Source organism: Siphateles boraxobius, unplaced genomic scaffold, assembly GCF_051911475.1.
Source record: "Siphateles boraxobius isolate OS27281-9 unplaced genomic scaffold, OSU_SipBor_1 6, whole genome shotgun sequence".
Classification (NCBI taxonomy): Eukaryota; Metazoa; Chordata; class Actinopteri; order Cypriniformes; family Leuciscidae; genus Siphateles; species Siphateles boraxobius.
The window spans coordinates 5,788,853-5,811,634 of NW_027509186.1; the positions used below are offsets into that span (position 1 = coordinate 5,788,853).

Below are 22,782 nucleotides of genomic sequence, written 5' to 3' on the forward strand. Positions count from 1 at the left end.
GCAGTGTGTGGCCTCATTTCTTGGCATTTGTGTGAAACATAGCACGGAAATCTGCTTTTTGCTTCTTTTGCCGTTTATTAAATCCTATGCCAAGTTCTCAACGAAAGAATACTGGGAATAAAGATAATGTTTCTATTGAAAATTGTAGCATCACTGGATTTTATGGAAGTTAACATTAAGACAACATAACATGGAATATAACATTTAACAACTTTACTTTAAAATAAATTAGTTTCTTATTTACTCTAACACTTTCATAATCATAAATTCTCATATTGCTAGATTTATCTGCAAGTTTTGACAATTAACCATCAGATAATTTTGTCCACACTTTCTTCGCTGCACATCCCAGAAACTCCACTTTGTTGGAGTGCTTCCTACCTCAGAGGTGGGTCTTTCAAGGTTAGCTGGAGGAGAGAGGTGTCCGAAGCACATCAACTGGTCCCGGGGTACCTCAAGGCTCAGTACTTGGACCCCTCAGTCTACAAAAACACTGACTTGTGCCTGAGTCATCTATCAAATAGTTTCAAACTGTTATGTCCGAGGAGAGCTGAACTTCTAACTGAGCCTGGTTCCTGATCACCTAATGTAGTTTAGGTTACTTGACACATTGACTTGGTCAGTTCGGCACAATTGACCTATCAGTAAGCCTATCAGTAAGCCCCGCCCTCCTTAGTTACTATTGCGTACTCTGACAAACAAACGAGTTGCTAACTGTCTTACAATGACAGCTGTCAGTGTTCCCCTTAAGATGTTTTGATAAATTTTGAACAGAAGGACCACCTCTCATCGAGGAGCATTCAAGTGGGACTTAAATATGCCATGGAGGGATATATAAAAGATTTTAAAATAAATATGGTAAGTAACAAGAATAATTTGGAAGCGAGGCTTTACAGATCACAATGCAAGCGGGAAATGCCTCATGTTACGGTCGTCACAATCGCAGATGACAACATCCAGGATCAACACTGTTCATATACCGCAGGGTAACATTAAAATAATTTACATTTAACCAGTTTAAAATTGAGAGGCACTGAAATGTAGACCTTAATTTATGTGTTTTTGACCTACACTGTACATTATGAGAGAACAGTTAGCTATTTAGGTTTGTACGTTAGCATTGAATCACTAACATTAATTATAACTTAATGAGAGTATGACAGCCAGAAAAGTAATGTTTTCGTCTTCATTGGGATTGGGTTGAATCCATAGGGAACCCAGTTACTGCGCCCACATCATTGGATTAATAAACCATGTGAACCTGCTTCATACCCCAGATGAACAATCATGCTCTATTTAAAAATAAATTCCATTGCCCATCTCTCAGGATACCTGGAATCAGTGTTACAAGTACCCCAGGCACATCGTTGTACCATTTTTGTACCATAAACACCATCAAACCGTTGAGAGCTTCGGATCTTCCAATGTTTCGCTATGATACTGAAACCTAAAGATGTCAGAGTTTCAGTCCCCGTGCAACTGATACTCAACTGACATTGACTCACCTGCATTTGAGGGGAGGTGCTTACCGATTGTCTATTAAAAGACAATTAATACTCTGTAAAACATATTGCTCTACACGACGCTATCGAATCAGAAGACAGAATAAGTGGATTATACTGAATAATGACTATATTGTACATTGCATATTATCACCTGTAATGCTTTGTTATAGTTGACAATTAAATTACAACCAAATGTATTTTTACAATAATATTGCATCAATAGTACCCCCTAAAGAGATACAAAAAAAAGAGTAGTAATGTATTGCACCTCATTATCTCTCTACAGTGGCTACCTGTCACAGAGCCAGCCACACCATCACAACACCAATCATCACCAGATCACCACGATCCACCCACTCGTTCCCAGTCCCAAATACTGATTCACTGCATCTGTACTCCCTCATCAGCACACCATGGGTGCTTCTCAATATCCCTCCTCGCTCCTCCGTCCTCCATCCTATGACCCGGAGACCGATCGAGCTCAGCTATCTTGAAGGACACCTCAATTCTCTAATTGCACCGCGAGGAGTCGAGGATCGAGGAGTGAGGAGCTTCCTGAGGAGTCATGAGCGAGGACACATGAGTGTATCCTTTACGGAAGTGTTTTATCGACTAAACGTGACGCACGTATCAATTCTCCTCCCCCTTCACATTGGTCACAATAATTTTAATTTATACTTCACCTTTGCAGTTTATACAAACCACACATATCACATATTTCAACAGGGTTATTATTTATTATGAATTCCTTAAATAACCAAACTAATACAACATAAGGGAAGATCCTTTGAGCGCAGCTGATAATACTATGAAGTGACACTCGATTCCAATGTATAAAAAAGCTTTCATTCGACCATGTCAATGGGAAGCAATACATTTCAAAAGCAGCATCCATAAGTGTAGATTTGTCATTTTAATTAGATATAGATGACTTGATATTATTTAAAATACTAGTCACATGTGTCTTGTACATATATTATTTTTTACAATGTGCTGTTTTTGTTTTGAATAATATATTATTCCTTTTAATTTTGTCCTCATTTTCTTCCTTGCAGCCTTCCCTCAGGGGGTGGAGCTGAGACGCGAGGAAAAGAAACGAGGATGCACAAATAAGAATTGAAAGCACCCCCTATAACTACCTGCATCACCTTCACTTCATTGTCTGGTATCGTCATTTACCCTACGACACACAGACTACCTACAGCGCTTACCTGCTAGACTCGCCAGAGATCCTCTCTACTGTCTACTGTCATCCATGTCCAGATCCAGTTCGCTCCCGTCAGCTCTCTTCCACCTCCTGTCAAGAACTAAGCATACATTAAACATCGAGTTAGTCACTATCTGAATATACCTGTTGCCATAGACTCACCATTGCGTGGTTCCCACTACCGTTCCACCCTCTGTTATAATAATAATAAATGTGGCATAAAGGGATAAAGATTTCAGGGCTTAAGCCCAGGCAGTTAGCAGACTACACCACGATGGGACTTACACCCAAATAATTAAGTATTTAGTTCAACCAGGCACTCAAGTTCGTTGATGGATAGCCAGAGACCGTGGTCCAGTACAAAAAGTCCAGGACTTTATTTTCACTACCACAATGATTAAGATTTCATAACAAACAACATACACTGTACACCAAATCAAATAAGAAAACACACACTCAATATTCACTCCACTCACTATACTCTATTCGCAACGCGCACACACACGATAGGAGGGCAATAGGGCGGAATCTTACCAGTGGGAGGCTAGTGGCTCGAGCAATGAGCATCCATGAAAAACACCCCAATCACACGTGTCAAATTTCACACACACACAAGGGAAATGACCACACTTGGTGAACACACAGCCACAGCAGACGCCAAGGGACCCGCCACCGCAACGGGCACTGCTCCCACTGGCAGTTCTCAGCACCTGGAGAGTTAAAACAAAATTACACACAAAACAAAACAAAAAAAAGACTATAATCATGGTCTAATAAGCCACCCGTTCTAAAGCCCAAGGTAGTACTGGAGTTAGCAATATGAACAGAGACTCAATACATCAAAATAAACAATCAAACATGGATAAAACATCCACAACAATGGGACAAGATTGCCCTATGGATCAACCACTTGAAGATCTTCAGTCAATGTGGACAAATCACATAAAAAGTTAAAACAAAAGAAAAACAATCACAATTTGGCCAATCCTCTTGGATATCAGCATCAAGAAAAGGCCTCCATACAGGAATTCAAAAGAAAGAAATAAACACAAAACAAACAATTAAACTGGTGTCAGTTCATTGAACAGTCTACACTCAAACACTGATTCACAACAATGACAGAAAGGAGAATCAAACAGTGTTAAACAAGCAACGATGTAAAACGCCAGCCAGCCGCCTGTTAACCACAGGTTTAATAATCCTTGGTCCCGTGTGAAAAGGCAGCCGGGTACGACGAAAATACGTAAAATCACGTAACGCAAAAAGCATAAGCAAAGCAGCAGATGTTCTGCGTCGATGTAGGCAACTGGCAGCCACACCCCCGGTTAAACAGCACTCCCTAAAATGCACAGGATGTCCATTTACAAAAATATCCAACATTAAACATTCAACTATCACTCAGTATAGCAACATACATAAGAGTAACAGCGTTGCGTCACAGGCTCCGAGCTCGGATCACGGATAGCAGGGTGCACTCAACTGGTGAAAGGGCTGCGGCCGCACGGGGGATTCTATAGCACGAAACATTCCCTATAAGCCCAAGTTATGAAGTCAACGAGTGGGAAAAAAGAAACTGAGCTAACCATACCTGTGATGCTACGGTAAACCGATAACCAAGGCAGACATCAGGTCGCTGGGCATGTAGACAGGACAACAAGTCGCGTACCGGTGACATCACTTGTCAAAAGAAAAGTCACGGTTTATAAAGGGTTTAGCCCTCGCGATAGGCTCAGAGTTAACTGCCCAGAACCTCTCACAGCACAGCAAATTAAGTGTCATTTCAGAAGGCATGAGCCAGACAGCTGCATCCTGCTACAATAACATCCTTTTATCCACTTACCTGTCTGTTCCCCTCTGTTGTGACACTACCGGTTGCTGTTTGCATCGTTCAAGTCTATCATATTGCAATTTAGACTTGATTTATTGTGATTCTTTATTCCTTAAAGGAATCCACCATTTTTGTTGTTGAATGAGCCAGATTTGTTTCAATCTCTGAGTATCTGAATTGTTGTGTAGGCTAGTCCACTGGAAGTGTAATTCACTTAAAATCTACTTTACTCTTACAATTCATTGACTGAATTGTTCAGTTATACATGTTTTCAGTGTAATACGATAGAGGGTTAGGTATTACGTATCTTCTAGTACAAAATTTCAGGTTCAAAACTCCGGTGAAGAACCAGAAACAAGTGATAGAAGATTGCTTACACAAATGTAAAATAATTTGATCATCAAATATTAGACAGCATATATAAATTCAAAACTGCCTAACATTACCATGTTGATGCAGGAAGGGTTAAAGGTCTACTCAAGTGCAGCTTTGTTTGATGCGTTGATGTAATTTCCACTGAAACAGGAAGCTAAGGTGGGACATATTGAATGGCTCCTCCCCATTTCAAATAGCCAATAGTGTTTAGTTTACCTAACAGACTGCAAGTCGTACTTGACAGCACCATGGAAGCGAATCCGAGCGCTGATGATACGCTGGATTCAATAGTAGAGATGAGAATAAATTCTTGCCATTTCATTCTTAACAACATACAGTTGGACAACTAAATAATACTCGAGCTTTTGAGCTGCCGAACACACGTCTCTGACCCATATTACTCTGTGATGCGTCAACAGTCGCTTTGGCCAGGTGGTGTATATAGCATAGGGGGCGGAGCTTTAGATTCTAGCAGTGGTGTAGTCTACGTGATACGCAGGTATACGCCGTATACCCACTAGAAAATGTCAAGGTTTTCCGTATGCCCACTAGGAAATGTCAAAGATCTCCGTATACCCACTTTAAAAAGCGTGAGGATTCATAAACGTAATAACATCGTTTTGTGAACGAACTTTCATTCGTAAATTCACCCCGCCGTGACTTCTGTGTTTGTGCAGCGACACGGATCGAATCGCGGAATCCAGCAACAAATGTAACTTAGCCTACTGTAAAGCGGAACGTCACGCAATTTGGCCATTTTTGAATGAATAAATCAAAAGTAATGATACAATGAATCAAATCTCGATATGTACTAAGTGTCTATGAATATTAAAGCTCAAAAAGACTGCTATTGAAATAAACTCTGAATTTGCTGCGTGTTTCTGTGAATGGGCGCTCAATGTGTGCTCTACTACACACTGACGCGCGCGTGACACTCGTGGTGTTTTCAGCGTCTATGAGGAGGACATGGACACATTTGAACTTCATTGCAGAGCTTTTATGAGAGTCACTTCACAAGAATTTTACCATTTCATTTGATAAAACTATCCTCATTCATTCGTATCATATACACACTCACAAACTTTAAAGTCTTCATGACAACCTGTCAAAATCAAAGTTTTGTATAACTTGAAGAAAATATAACAGAAATATATTATTACTGCACAGTAGAGTATACTTCAAGTAGGCATAATAATAATAATAATAATAATAATAATAATAATAATAATAATAGTTTATTAAAACACACAGAAGCTCAAATGTCTTTAATTTACAACCCACCAAAATAAAAGTTTGTAGAGATAAATAAAGTAACTCGAGGGAATTATGAAAGAAATTGCATAGTAAGATGTACTTTTTAAAATAATAATAATCAAATCTATTAAAACAGAATTTTAAAGGAATATCACACAATTTTTTAAAAAGTAAATTTTTATTTGTGCTTACAATGTTTAAGTCTTTTATTTGTCAGCTGATAAAACCTGTGCTTCAGGGGGGGTGAATGGGTGGAGTCAGGGCCAGCGTTGGAGGAAAGAAGGTAGGACCATTTGAATTGTATATTTTCAAAATCTGCCGGTCGTTTTCCAAATCACATACCCCAGCTTTAAGCGGAAGTGAGAGACTGTAAGTTTTGATTGCTTATATCTCCTAAATGTGATTTTTTTCAGTGTTTTGGAACACACCAGCTTATTCATAACCTTAAGGCTAACATATTCATACTAAAAGCTAAAAAACCTAAGTTTTGATTTCAGTGGGCCTTTAAAGCAACACGCCCTACAGGTTGGAAATTGTCCTAAATTGTCCATTACCGCTGTCGTAAATAATTTAGCCTACCGCAGGCTACTATTGCACGCGCATGCTCTCTGTTTATCCAGCACCGGCTTTGGAATCAACAATGGCCACAGACAAGGTAGAGTATGATGCATGATTTTATGAAAGACATACGAAGAAAAACTATGTATGCCGTAAAGCAGTCGAATTTTGTAGTTCTTTTTGTGCTCCGGTTACTACCCGAAACCCGAAGTTACATAGTGCCAGTAAAAGCGATACAGACCACGTCAGGCTATGGCAGACGTGTCATTTAACCTATTGTAAGTCGATGTACCATCACAAGGGTCTTTGAAATATATTATGAAGGTTGAAAACTACATAGTGTTGCTTTAACAACTGTTCAGCTTTAGGGGTGTTGATGGACTCTACTCCATCAGTGTATTTATCATCGTTTTAAATCCAATTTGGATTTAGTCAAAAAATGCGATTTAAAATGTTGCTTTTTAAAATGAAACATACCCACATTAAAGTGTTTATAAAGAAGTATGAATGAAGCTAGAATAAAATATTTTTAAAATGTAAAGAGTTAAAGTAGCTACAGTTAAAGGTATATTTTAAGCATATCTAAATAGGAACATAGTAGTATACTTATAGTTTACTATTTATATATTATTTTTGCACTTTAAGTATGATGCTATGTTCACTTAAAGAAAAACATATAAGTATACTAGCAGTATAAAAATATATTGAGAGTATACTTCAAAAGTGTACTTTCATAACTAAAAAATGTGCTATACCTATGGTCACTTTTAGTATAGTTGCAGTACAAAACCTTAGTTGAAAACTAGTTGTGTACTCAAAGTTTACTACTGTTGCACCGAACGTGTACTTAAAATTATACTTTTATACACCAAAAAGTTAGCTAATTTAGTCACAAGTAGTATTGAAGCAGTACACGTATACTACTAGTACATTGATATTGGTATATTTACTAAATATACTTAAAATATACTTGAACATTACTTAAGTATACTTAATAAAATGAACTTGAAGTATACTTATTATTGTAAGGGTAGGTCCATATTCGGCACATGTATTATTGCCTTTCCTTCTTTAGTGCATTGTTTTTGTTTATAAGTGTTTGACTATTAATGACTGAAACCAGCCCATAATCACATTCTTATTAATGTTCCAGTAAACTGTGTCCTATTTTAGTTGTTATTCTTGGCCACTAGGGGGCGGGCAGGGAATATGTATTGGGTTGGAGATTTCTTTATGCCAGAGAGTAAAAGGACTGAGATAGTGACATCTCTATATAATGCCATGCCTCTTTAATAAAGTTTGGAAAAGGGGATTCTTCCAACAAGTTGGAAACATATCCCAAATTGTCCCAGTGGCAAAACCAGTAAAGGACAATTCAGTAGCTAGTTATAGTCCAATTGCCTTAGTGTCTTTTCTGTGCAAGATTATGGAGAGAATGGTTTTATGATTTCCATTACACGAGAGTAGATGTTAAAACTTCATGCTGATTTGTACTCGGCTTTCACCAAGATAAGCACCAACTAAGACATAGCTTTACAGTAACCTATGCTTCTCCATCCATTTACGCTTCTTTCCATATGGTGATGTGTATCTCCTTCTGTCTGGGGTTAATAGCTGCAGTGTATTTTGTGCGTCAGCACACACAACGGCTGCAACCACAGTGCGGTCCCCTCATGACAAACGTCTGGATTGAGCAGAGTAGGGGACATCTCTAGGGTCTTCAAGTGGGCACCTTCCGTCCTCAGTGTTTCGTCGACTAGCCCCCGAGACCTCAAGAGGGCTCGACAGTGACCCAGAGTCAACCCCCTCCGTCCCCCACTCAACTCAGCCCAGCTTACTGACCTTTACATCCCTCCTGCTGCTGAGACCTAACCACAATCTCACAACCTCTCCACAACCCGACCATACACGCCAACCCGTTTGACTAAGGCTGTCGAGCCCCACTGCGGACGTTAAAGCGTCAGTGGCAACGTTTCCGTATGGTATACTACCGCAAAACACAATATCTGTCCAAACACCAATCCTCATTCACGCAAAATACACAGGACGTAATAACTGTAACTACTATGCAAACTATACAACTATACCAACAGACTCTTTGAGTTTTTCAAGAATTTTTCTAAACCGTAGCATGGCGGCCTGTACACAGCCAGCCAGACTCTTTCCGTCTCAACCACAGCCGGTTGCTGCACCTCTCTGCTGCTTCAGATAAGTTCTTCATATGTGCGATGTAACTCTTGGCCACTGAATCCGACGTCTCTGAGGAAACGGGTTGTGGAGTGTGCCACAAATCCTCGACAACCCACTTCCATTGGATAAACCTGGACTCTCCATCCTCGCTGTCCTGCTTCAGTGGCCAGATGAGCATATCGCAGTTTCTTCCTCTCATATGCCTCATCTACAGCATCCTCCCATGGCACTGTTAACTCTAATAGTTGAACAATGCGTGCTGATCCGGACCACAAAACAATATCTGGTCGGAGGTTAGTGGTGGCAATCTCAGGTGGAAAAATAAGCCGTTGATCAAGATCAGCCAGCATCTTCCAGTCCCTAGCAGCTTCCAGTTGTCCTGGGCGAGAATTGGTTTTAACACCTTTTCTTGGTGGTTGCTCGCCTGGGCGGAGGAATATTGTCTTCTGTGTGTAATGTTTTGCTAGAACAGATGCCAACTTATTGGTCATGTTACGCTTGTCTTCCAATGCTAAAGCCAAACATCGCAATACTCGGTCATGGCGCCAAGTAAACCAACCTTGGCTATGAGCCACCTAACATCCTGTTAATATGTGCCTTAATGTGGCAGGTGATGAACACAAAGGACAATAGGGATCCTCTCCTACCCAGAGGTTTAGGTTCTGTGGTGATGGGAGAACATCATATGTTGACCTGATAAGGAAACTGATCCTTCTCTCTTCCATTGACCAAAGGTCTTGCCAGCCCAGTTTGCGTTGTTCCACACTCTCTCCTCTCATCCACTCTCCCTGCTTAGCCTGGGAAATGGCCTTTATACACCTCATCCTCTCCTCCTGCTTTCGCACCTCGTTGACTACCAGCTTCCTCCTTTGAGCTGGGCCTGCCTTGTGCCATTTAGGAGGAGCTAAACTGAGCCCAAAACCCCTCTTCCATGCCGTACCTGCCCCACGATTTCACCAATTTAAAGGGCAGCCTTTGCCTCTTCCACAGATTTCTTTGCTGACCACTTTCTATTATGTATTGTGCTATGGATTCGGTACTATGTCTGGAGTCTGATATTAAGAAGACTCAAGTCAACAAGGAAGTACTAGTAGGAATGTTTTTAGATGTGGAGAAAGTTTATGATATGTTGAGGAAAGAAGGCTTTTAGTTCAATTATATATATATATATATATATATATATATATATATATATATATATATATATATATATATATATATATATATATATATATATATATGGGTATTGCAGGGAAAATGTTTAACTGGATTCATAATTTTTGTTTGACAGATCTGTTCAAGTTAGGGTGAGATCATCATATTGCAAAACATATTACATAGAAAACAGTACTCCTCAATGAAGTGTGTGTAGTCCTATTCTATTTACTGTAATGATTAATGAGGCTTTTTTCCCAGGTTGATGCTGGAGTTGCAGGAAAATGGGCTGATAAGAGGAGATTTTGCTCATCAGTCTCTAAAACTGGTTATTTATTTCTCACAAATGAGAGCTAGTTCTAGTGTAAGATTAAAGATCAAAGTTTACTACTGTTACTACAAAATTTACTGTAAGATTAGGGCACTTAGATCTCCCATTCCTGCTCTATAGGTAGAAATGTGTAAACTACCGGTATTATTGTTGGCATACTGGATGGCAGTAAAGTGACTTCATGAATCTTGTATAATTAAAAAAAAGAATTGGTAAACTGCTGGAAATTGAGTCAGCAAATGTAAGAACTTTTGGAAGGATAGCAGAAAAAGAAAGCACATTCTTCAGTATATTAGAGCTTGTCATGTTCTCTGTGTTTGTCCGTGGACTTTTAGTTCCTGTTTTCTGTCCCATTTGACATTTTGTATTCAGTTTGTAGTTTTTTCCCCTTGTCTTCACCAGGGGTGTCTCGTTAACTCCCTGTTTTGTCAGTCGTTGTTTTTGCAGATACATGGGGCCTGTCATGAAGCTGTTTAGGTGACTAGCCAGGTGTGTTACATAAGTTGAGTTTTTGCTAACCCTGGGTTTTAGCCGTGAAACTGGTTTGGCTTTTAGCGTGTTCATCGCCATAGCAACTTACACTCCACACCTAAACCAGCTGCGGGGCAGGTTATGTTCCAGGTAAGAGATCTCAAGCCTATAATTTGGACCAATCAGATGTTAGCAAAGTGTCACATGTTTAATGCAATAAAGTCACTCCCCTTGTGTCAACTCCAAATTAAATATCACTACATAGCAAATGATATTCAAATAAAAAAAAATTCTGTATTTTAGGAATCCTTCTATATAATTATAAGATTTAGATGTTATTCATGTAATTATTATACCCTTAATCCTTTACACATTTACAATTTAATTTGATAAATTATTATTAAGCACTCAGTTTAAATGAATATGAATATATAAAGGTAATGTGCTTTATAATCAATAGATAAAGCTATAAAAAATGACTACATGTGAGCTTATATGTTCAGTATTCTCTATATCAACTGTATAAACTAACTGCACAAATTTTACTTGCACTGATATAGGAATTTTTATTTTATTTTAGTTGTCCTCTTTCATAGACATCTCTTTTCTTCTTGCTGTGTACATTTGTTTAAATTCTTAATAATTTATTTTTCAATCTGGTAATATTCTGCAGAAGAGAGAAGTGAATCTCAGTTTCACTGTTCCACAGCATGTGATTGTTGTTCACTATTCCAAGGAAATACAAACTAAAAGTTCATGAAAACGAAAACAAACAGGCAGACCATGACAATATAATGGTATATTGTCATGGTCTGCCTGTTTTTTTTAGTTTTCATGAACTTTTAGTTTGTTTATATATATATATATAACATAAATGGATATATATATATATATATATATATATATATATATATATATATATATATATATATATATATATATATATATATAAATGAATCAGTCTACATGATGATGACACCATCAGTAAATAAGGGTCGTGCTTATTTACTAAGACTCTCGGCAACAGGTCATCCTCAGGATTTTCATTGTTTTTGCCATAGCAAATATACCTTACAGACACAGTTACAACAGCCAGAAAAAAGCTAACATCACTAAGCTAACAAAGTCAAGGGTTAAGAGCCTAACTAAAGCAAACACTGATCACAATAATGGTCACTATTATTCAAACCAAATGGTCTATCATTGTCCCAACACTGTTTTGTATGTCTTTGAATTTACAACTTGCAATTTGTGTAAAACATGCCTGATATTTTTAAGACTGTTTCCACACACTATAAAATATTGCCTTGGTTTAACTCAAAAATATTTAAGGTATCTATATGCATCAGAAATTTGAGTATTTTGTCTCAACTAATTCGTGTTGACCAATTAGACATTACATGTTTTCAACATGTAGTAATATCAACACAACCTTCCTCGTAAACTCAACTCAAATACTTTGTGTGAGCAGAAACACAACTCAGCTGAGTAAAAATAACTCTTGTGAATACACAATATTATTCCCTTATGTATTATTCAATACATTGTAATTTATAAGGCAATATATTACTCCATATAGTTTTCAATATATTTTAACCATTTAATATATTGATGGAAATATGGAAGTGGAAATACATTTTATTTCCATAAGGGGATCTCCTTATCTCCTGGTATTCCTCTCCGTGATCCTAGTCTCATCACTGTCTGTCTATCTGTGTGTGTGTGTGTGTGTGTGTCATCTGCCTGCAAAGATAAGAAAAAAGTTATCATTCAGCCTTTCAATCCTCTATTATATTATCAAAGTCACTCCTGCATTACCTTAATCCTGCTGCCTTCATATAAACGTACCATTGTGTTCTCCAGTTCTGCTATATTCATTTGTATATTATACTGTACAAATACTCATATTTCCATCAATTAATGTTGTGATCATTGTCTGTGAGTTGTTACAGTCAATAACAAGTCTCTCTTTTACATTAACTGTGCAATCACAGTGTGCAATCACACACACACACACACACACACACACACACACACACACACACACACACACACACACACACACACACACACACACACACACACACACACACACACACACACACACACACACACACACAAATCTTCAACTGTGCAGGTAGTTTTTATTTTAAAACAAAGCGTATCAAAATCACAATAATGGCATTGATGTTATCTAGACAACATTAGACATATAAACCTAAAGCTAAACGTTTGTGCACCATAACAGCAATTTTAAGGCAAAATACTGGCTTTCAAAGGCACTTTGAAGTGCGTGCTTCTGTCTATGAATTCATATTTTGATAAAACAATATTTGTACTTCTGTCACTACACTTTTCAGTACATAAAAATTGTCCGGTTACAATTATTTTCCCCACCATTTGATCCTCATTGGCTGATTTACTGACAATCAACAGAATATTAAATGTAATATTACATAATAAAATTCTGTTTTTGTGGATTGTAATAGTGCAATGGTAACTGCACCTGGCAAATAGGACAGAGTATTTGTGAATAAAGCACAATCTACTGTATAATGAGCCTAATTTACCAGGGAAAAGGACTGTCTTTGTGAACAACAACTTACAATGAATTGAAACGGAACTACTCATAGCACAGCACTGGTATAGCACTGAACACAGTGTACACAGATGTGTTGCTAGACTGCCGATAGTTAGCGAATAAGATGCAGGTTTTTGCATTGAAATACCACATGCAAAAGGGGTTTCAATTTGTCCTCATCAGCTGATGAGACACTTCAAATCCATATATTTCAACACATTGTTCCACATCATGAAAGAAAATGTGCTGAAAATGTGAGCATGCAAATATACACAAAAGGTGACTGACAAAATTTTGCAGGGGGTTTTGTGCTGTCAAGTTAATGTTGGACCAATATTACATACACTAAAAGGTGTGTAGACAGCAAAAATATTACATAGATGTTTCCAACTGTGCACTGGCATACATGAACATCATTTAGATAGTATATTTTGTCATCAAATGCTATATGTATCAAAGCATTGTGGCTTAAAGTACCTCAGTCAATCTTACTAGTACCACATACATCCATAAAAAAATTACCATTACATCTTTTTTTCAAACATTGGTTCTATGATGAAAAATGATTTTTGAGTTCACTTAATTTTAGATTAGATTAAAGGCTGAGTGGAAGAAATGACTTTAACAAAAGACTGTTTTAGCAAATAAAATGGCAAAATAACAATCAGCTAAATGTCATCTGAATGTGACCTTATTTGGAAACTCTATCTAAATTTTTTTTTATCATAATAAGATAATATTATGGTAAAGGTTTTTCTATCATACAATGTCTAAATGTCCATATCAGATAAAAAATGCATAAAAGATAAACAAACAATACACTGACAAAAAAATTGATTAGTGCAAAATATCAAATTTACAAAAAAAAACATTAGGATACAAAAAAACAATTGTGTGCTTGAGTCTGGGGCAGGGTCTCTGAGAAGCAAAGACCTCAGTCTAGTCTCCTCCTCTAAACCTGCCAATCTTGACAGAAACCACAAAATTGGTCTCAAATCAATGTATAAAAACAACCCTGTTGACTCAGAAAACCTTTGAAACAGAGTTATCAAAATGTACGCTAACGCGTAGGTTAGCGCAAGTGTGTCTCCAGGTCACACACATACTCACTGAGGATTTGGTTTGACATGTTAGACCAGTCATGGAATGTAATCGTCATCCTCCATGTGTTTCTTTGGAAAAAGATGCTGGTCATCAGACTTGAGAGAGTTTATATCAAATACACAGATCCAGTCTTTGACCAGTTCCATCCCATTCTACAGAGTGGCAGTGTCAAGCTAGTTCACCGGCATTTGCTGAATCTGAGCTTTGTGTCATTGGTCATTGTGAATCCAATCACCTCCTGAGTTGGTGTGATCAATATCAGCAGCATGCTAACCATACCATGAGCTTAGACCTTACAGAGAAGGGCTTTAACTGCTCAGATCCCGGTTGACTGATATCAGTCTCATAAGGCTGCAGTAGGGGTGCTGAATATTTGAACGTTTTGGAGTCCAACACCATGTCCTAACCAGTTGTGATGTAATAAAAGCATGCAACAAGATTTGCTGCTGATGTTTTGTTTCTATTGTGTTGCCGTAGCCCTAACACAGCAAATGGAGTAGCATTTCCATGTGTTTACTAGGGTGTTATCAAGCCTCAATCGCTAGATATAGCTTAGGCCTCTCCTTCAATGCAAGTCTAAGTAACTCTTCAAAGTTCTGTCTCTTTGAAAAGTAACAGCAACAAGCCCTACAACCGAAGTTTAATATACAGGGCTAGGGGGGGTGTTACACTGCTAAATATGCCAGATTTTTCTGCGCACAGAAAAATTACTTTGTCACTGGAAACTTATCACATCCTTTCTGGTTATGACACAGTGTAAGACAGAGAGTTGATTATGACTTCTTATAACCTACACTGAACCGAAAGGACAATTTGGAATGCAAAGAAAAACATATTTACATATTTAAACGCTGAATGTGGAGTGTGTGGAGTGTCTGTGCAGAGTGATGGGGCAGGAGCAATAGCTCAGCAGTCTGGGCAGCATCATCCCTGCCAGGGCACTTTCTTCATCTCGTCTCTCTTTCCTCTGAGCACTGACTCTCAGAGGCCGGCGCTGGAGTGGAACAGGACGAGGGCTGCAGTAGCGGGACGGGTGCGGAGCCCGTGAGGTTCAGGCTCTCCAGGGAGTCTGCGTTGAGCAGGCGCTGGTTCTCATGCTGGGGGCAGATCACGTACCGGTTGGGGTGGTGGACTTCGACAGTGGCCACAGAGCCCGAACCCTTCAGGGCCCCGAGAACACAGGACACACCCCCCGTTAGGGGGTCACGGCCCCCTACGGCCCCCAGCTCTCCAGAGGTCTCCTCCATATTGACATAGAGTATCTCATCCGGGTCTTGGCTCGGAAGATCTTCAAGGACCTTTTCCAGCTCCCCGCACAAGATCTCGAAGCTCGGTCTGTCCTTCGGGCTCAACAGCCAGCAGGAAAACATCAGGGAATAGCTGTAGAAAACAAAGAGAGACACGTAGATGTCAAGGACGTCAAACATCGCTTGTCTAGTGATTGGACGCAGTATGCTTCAGTGGTGGGGGGAAAAAAACGATTCAGTTCAGTATCGAGATATTTTGCGCACGCAATTATATCGATACAGTAGCGCAGAGTATTGCGATATTTAATTATAAATGTATCTGTTTTACTTTCGGGTTTTCTCTATTGGTTTTCTCAGAGTTTACTCTGATCATTTACATTTGGTGGCGCTCGTTGCGGTGCTTTGTTGTCGTGCATTCAACAGCAGATTCAAATGAAAATGGCTTTACACTATTACAACCGGTTGCACACGACGCTCCGTCTTCTTTCAAATCAAAAGTGTGGGTAAATTTCGTTTTTATGATTATTCTCAGGTTTATGTTACCCTATTATGTCTGCTTTATGTTACTCTATTGTATTTAAATAATTTCAAGTTATGTGCTGGGAGCTCACCATTCATGTGAGAGGTCTCCTATGCAGAGTATAATTATGTCCTGTCCTATAATAAGGTTCTATGTCCTGAATGTTCAAGAACAAGTTTTCAAGTTTTTGCACTTCAGTTAATGTGTAGAAGATAATGTTTACAGAATTAAATGTGACATTTGAAGTGAGTTGAGCGGTCTTATCTTCCTCATTTTTTGTAATGCCTTTGAATAATATGGGTGACATGAATCGCACTATATTGCTGTATTGCAATATCTTAAATGGATAGTTCACCTAAAAATGTAAATTCTGTCAGTATTTACTCGCCCTCGTGTTGTTCAACCTCGTAAGAACTTCGTTCATCTTTGGAACACGAATTAAGATATTTTTGATGAAATCTGTGAGCTGGATCACTCCTCCATAGGCTTCTAAGGGATTCAAACTTGTTCCCCGAAAAGTCATTAAAGACATCGGTAAAATAGTCCAAGTGACTACAGTTGCTCAATCTTAAGTTTATCAAGCAACGAGAATACTTTTTGTGCGCAAAAACAAAGCAAAAATAACGACTTTATTTCAACTATTCATTTCCTTCTCTGTGAGCCTCTACAACACAGAAGTTTACGCTGTTACACTAGTGAACTGACTCGAGGCACACAGAGAAGGAAATCAATAGTTGAAATAAAGTTGTTATTTTTGTTGTTTTTGCGCACAAAAAGTATTCTCGTTGCTTGATAAACTTAAGATTGAGCAACTGTAGTCACTTGGACTATTTTAACAATGTCTTTAATGACTTTTTGGGGAACAAGTTTCAATCCCTAAGAAGCCTATGGAGGAGTGATCCAGCTCTCAGATTTCATCAAAAATATCTTAATTCGTGTTCCGAAGATGAACGAAGGTCTTACGGGGATGGAACAACATGAGGGTGAGTAAATACTGACAGAATTTACATTTTTGGGTGAACTATCAATTCCCAACCCTAGTATGCTTCAATGTTGTATAACATAAAACATATTTGAGAGCAATGGTAGAGGGGATGGTTTTCATTAAAAAAACAACTTGAATTTTGGTCTTTTCCTCACACAATGCTCTGGTTTGACTTTATAAGACTTGTAATATAGCACATGAGCAGGGCTGAGAATCAAGAGCCAGTTCTTAATCCGTACCGGTTCCAGTGTTTGTTTTTTTAAACAGGATGTTGGCAGAACACTATAATGAAATAGCGATTAGCCCTATTCGGTCGGAATTAGTTTTACAACGTTGGAGGGAGTCATGTAATTTTACCACAGGAAATCTGTAATAATAATGGCCAATTCACACGGGATAAGAAATCTCAGTAAAACTAGAAGAAGTGGGAGGGGTAACTCGATTTACACACCACCGTCACCTCCCTCTCGTCATGTGTGTATTACGTTGCTTCCTGATATCACATGTGCAAACACATTGAACCTATATATATATATATATATATATATATATATATAAAACAGTAAGGTCCCGTCGAACAATGTATTAATTAAATTCAGATTGGATTATATTGGTAATAGGCACTTATCTAGCACTAAAATAAGTGCTTTCGACCTTTTTGATCTGAATGGTATGTGGAAAACACTTGAGTTTTTCCACAAATTTGTCCCACCGCCTCGAACGCAACTAAATGCTTTATCAAGCGAATCTAGACTTGAAAAACCGTGGAAGACTACTTTTAAACAGGAAATGACTGAATATTTACATAGATATTTACAGCGGGTCTTTTCGCACAGGATTAGTATTATCTGAGGTCATTTTTCCAGACCTTTTTACTGAAGGTAAAAGTCGCCGTAATCTTTATTGCTATTGTCTGTAATGATTACTGAGATGGCACATTCGGACGGGACCGAAATCACAGAGAAGCTCTGGGCCCGTATTCTTAAAGCTTCTAAGAATCCTCTCAGAAAACTCCTAATTTAGCTTAAAAACTTCTACGTCTTAGCTTAAGAGCGATTCAGGACTGATCTGAGAGCAACTCTGAGCAAGGAAAAGACAAAAACTTTTATCTTAGTGAGGAGACCCTGTTTCTTAGTGAGGCTGACCATGTTTCTATGTATGACACAATCTTTTGAAGACTGTGATTGGTTGGTTGTCCAAGAAGGAAAAAAGAGAGCGATTTTAAGTATAGGATCTATTCTAAGCCTTCACTTTGAAATTACATGAGTCATTTTTCCTATTTTACTGTTCTCCAACCACACACACACATTATATATTTATATATGTACATAAATCTTTTTTATTTTTTATTTACCATTCTGTTAATTTCCTATAAGGTATTTGATTGGCTTAGAATGATAAAAATTGTTCCTCTCTTTCCAATTAAACTGATTGCTGGCATGTCTATTTAAGTGGTGGTTTGAATGTTGCATTTATTGAAGCAAACATGGAATCAAAAACAAGAAGGACGAGAAAGCCCAACTGGACAGAGGAACAGTGTTTACTGCGAGCTCAGTTAGTGGATGAACACAAGGCCATCCTTAAAGGAAAATTTGGGCCGGGTGTCACAGCACGATGCAAGAAGCAGACGTGCATGGGAGCTTATAGCGCACATTATTAACGGTTCATTCCCCCTGCTTGTGCGCACCATGAATCCTAGTATATACATAAATGCAGTTTTTTGAGCCTGCAAGGTGGGAATGTCCAGTGGAAACGAAATGAACTGTGACACAATAAGAGGTTCTGAAAGTGCTGCTTACAGAAGGTTGTGACAGACCTAAATCATCACTGCTGCATTGTTGCATTTTCCCAGTTGCCAAATATCTTAATGTAGTGATTACTTTCATTTCTGACGCTATGGCATTTCTGTGCTGTGTCGGATATGTTAGCGTGTCTCTAATAAACAAGATCCCTGCACATCTAATCTATAGCATCTTATTAACTCACTGTCATCTATTGTCTGCAATGCATTTCTTCTCCCTCTTCGTCTTTCTGCCGTTTTCTCCTCTGCTAAAGAAACTCTTAAGCCTCTTAAAAGTCCTCGTCCGTACTCCTAACAATTTTGACCTTAAGACCTCTTTTAAGGGTTAAGATGCTTTCTGAATTACTTATTTCTTTACTAGGATTTTTATTTAATTTTAAGAGTAAACGCCCACATTTCTAAGAATTTTCTTAGAATTTTGTCACTAGGAGCTACTCTTTGCACTAAGATTCTTTATGAATACGGGCCCTGGTAATTATTACTTTACTCCACCTCTACATGTTAAACTAGTCCCATCCGAATAGGGCTATAGTGCTACTGCTGTGCCACAACCAAATCCACAGATTGAATTGTTTACCAGTTTGGAAACTATCATTATATGTTCAGTTCCCTTGGTGTCACTAGAGGCTTTCAAAGAGCTAAGTGTGTACAAAATCAGGTGTCTTTTTTGCATTAAGATTCTAGCCCTGGTTTATTTTATTATTCTCATTACCCAGCGATGCTACCTCCTTTCACAATGACAGGTGTGAAGCAGTCCTAAAGCTGAGTTTGGAAGTGGTCTTTACCAGGGGCTAAAAATATGTTAAGCCAGGTCTAAGCATAGTGTGAAAACTAAAGCCTTTCAGGTTTTCGACAGGCATACTCACATGCTGTCCAGGCAGTCTGGAGGCTGTTTCAGACGGTTGCCCTGCCTCAGATAATCATAGATTTCACTGTTTTCCACTCCAGGGTACGGCGTCTGACCTCGAGTCGCAATCTCCCACATTGTCACTCCAAACGACCACTGCGAAACAGACAAATGCACCTTATAAACACTATGAACTCTGAGAAAGAGAACAGCAAATGATCATCAAACTGTCTTTGGAATAACATGCTCTGATGAATCATTCACAATAAGACCAGGCAGACATAAGCTCAGTTTTGAATCTCTCTGTACTTTGTAATTGTTTTATTGCTGTTGTCTAGTGTGAACTAGTGTTGCAACCACTGTCTGTCTTTCAGAGTGAAAAACTACCCACATAACTGCTGTTCTAGGATGTGGATTCTCCGTAATAATAGCATATTGGCGAAACAGATTTGTCTTTTTTTTTTTTATCATTTTTTTTTTTTTGGGGGATTTTATGGTACTAACTTATAGTTATGGAATAGCTATGATCCATTTCACAAGTTTGTTTGCCCATATAATCTTTAAGCAAATAAGGTTAAGCGCGTGTTTGTCTTGCTGTCCGCAGTGGAGGGGCTCGAGGAAGCAAGATGCCTAACTTATGTTGGTGGAGATGGGGAGGTGGAGGGACGCCAAAACAGCTGATGCCAGAACAAGCTGAGCGGCTGCTTATATGATCATTGAAAGATTAGATGGGTTCACTCCTCCCGAAATTCTTTTAGTGAACCACTTTTTGAGCATTGACCTAAAAAATGAAATTTCCAACCTAAACTGTAGTAAATATTGAACGCTTTAGAGCACAGACTTAAGTTTGATTTCTTTTTAAAGAAGAAACTTGGCAGATTATTGCTGAAGTGACAAATCTTTAAAAAGTTTTAGAAGTTTAAGATTATTATTATGAAAAATACATAAAACATACTATTTTTAAATTTTACATGAAATATATTTTCCAAAATATGTTTTACTCTAAAACTCTGAGAAAAACAAAGCCATAAACCTAAACTATTTGTGTTCCAAATTGTGTTCACATAGCAAGTGCCAAAACCTTTACCAAGTTTTGTAACACTTCGTTAAAATACATTTTGTTTTTACAAAAAACAAAACGTCAAATTTTTCGGTCAAAAATGACTGGATACAAACTCTGGCTTGGGATGTGGAGGTTGTGCGGTGACACGTAACTTGAAACTATTTCAAGGAAATCTATTGAAATGTGTTTTTAAATAATAAGCACATCTTCCTAGCCGTATCCTGGAGTTGGTCCACCTTCCGTCTAAAACTGAAAATATCTCTCCAGTAGGGATCAAAATCATGTCCACTACAAGAATCACTTCTTTCTCAGTCTTTATCTATTTATCAAATGGACGATGTCTTACCACATCACTCTTAGTGGTGTAGACTCTGTCTGCCAGACTCTCAATGGCGATCCACTTGACAGGCATCTTAGAGATGCGCCCTTGTCTGTAGTAGTCCCCATTATAGATCTTCTTAGACAAGCCGAAGTCAGCCACACACACATTCATGTTCTCATTTAACCTGGTTAGCAGAGAGGGGAAGAAAAAAACTCAAATCGATATTGGATGTCCATATCTGTAGTACTGTAAGTAGCAAATGTGTGTGTGTGTGTGTGTGTGAGTGTGTTTCACCCACATGCAGTTTCGAGCTGCTAGGTCTCGATGAATGAAATGTTTGTCACTCAGGTACTCCATTCCTCTGGCGATATCTGTCATGAACTTCACCAGCATCTGAGAGGGCAGAAACTACACACAGGACACAACGATATTTTAGATATTTAAGGCGAGACACTACAGGTGAATAGGGTCATTTTTTCTAGCAGATATCACCATGAAACTTTGCCAGTTGATTACCTACATTAAGATGAGAAAAAAACGTATTACAAGTTTTGTGTAATTTTATGTTTAAATATGCAAATGAGACATTATCTAATTAAATATGCAATAATTTGCATATATTTTAAAAAAAGAAATCTGAGTATTGGATAAAGCCAGGTTCAAAATTATTTGTTCATTGTGTTCACATATTAGATGGGAAAAATTACAGAGGGACTTATGGATATCTGCTTTTGTTATCCTGTAAATCAGAATATACTGCCAATAGCCTTAAAACATGATTTTCAACATGTTTTTTGGAATAAAATGTTATATAAATCAGGCTAGGAATAATATGTTTACAAATACCTCAGTAAATGTCTTCATAATATAACTAGGTACAAGACTGGGAAGTTTGGTGTATATAGGTGCTACTGAAGTGGAGATTTCGGACTTGGAGTATGAGAGAAAAGTCATTTTGAGAAAACGGGCTTTAAAGATTTAACATCAGCCAATGAGATCGCGCATTTAGAGTAAAATCCCCCCTTTTACTTTCGCGATTGGTTGCCGATAAAAAGGAAATGACCATATTTGGATCCGTCAGTGATGTACAGGAGAGAGAGAGCTTTCTAACGGTGTGTGTGATGACAGGGTGCAGATCGATACTATTGGATCGCGGAGCAGAGGGATGATTTATAACGACAACTTTTGATGAATTTATGAGAAATCTACAGACGCAAACACACAAAGTGTAGTAAAATAAAGACCTAAATGTGTGTTTCGGACTTTTTTTCACCACAAGTCTGAAAGAAGACATGTTATTGAAGACAAATATCCCAACATCTCAAAATTGACCAGTGAAAAAAAAACGATGTTTTTGCCTGCTGTGTCTCGCCTTAAAACCGTAATGATTTTGGTCTTTAAACTGCTGTAAAAAGCTAATGAATCTTCCAATGTAATA

The 22,782-nt window shown here is 38.2% G+C and overlaps 1 protein-coding gene and 1 long non-coding RNA gene across 3 annotated transcripts in view; both read right to left on the bottom strand.

Moving 5' to 3' along the window:
• Positions 1 to 3,468: 3,468 nt before the first annotated feature.
• On the bottom strand, positions 3,469 to 4,374 carry LOC143715783 (uncharacterized). Its single transcript, XR_013195889.1, has 3 exons — positions 4,301 to 4,374; positions 4,128 to 4,223; positions 3,469 to 4,051 (listed from the first exon to the last, which is right to left on the bottom strand). It is a non-coding gene; the product is annotated as an uncharacterized LOC143715783 (long non-coding RNA).
• An 8,627-nt stretch (positions 4,375 to 13,001) lies between these two features.
• axl (AXL receptor tyrosine kinase) overlaps positions 13,002 to 22,782 on the bottom strand; it is a 53,107-nt gene continuing 43,326 nt past the window's right edge. For both annotated transcript variants that reach the window (XM_077207523.1, XM_077207522.1), the window contains 4 exons: positions 21,643 to 21,752; positions 21,369 to 21,528; positions 19,979 to 20,115; positions 13,002 to 15,939 (listed from right to left, as the gene is read on the bottom strand). In XM_077207523.1, coding sequence (XP_077063638.1) covers positions 15,507 to 15,939; positions 19,979 to 20,115; positions 21,369 to 21,528; positions 21,643 to 21,752 — 840 coding nt within the window. In that variant the 3' untranslated portion in view covers positions 13,002 to 15,506. The remainder of the gene's footprint in view (positions 15,940 to 19,978; positions 20,116 to 21,368; positions 21,529 to 21,642; positions 21,753 to 22,782) is intronic.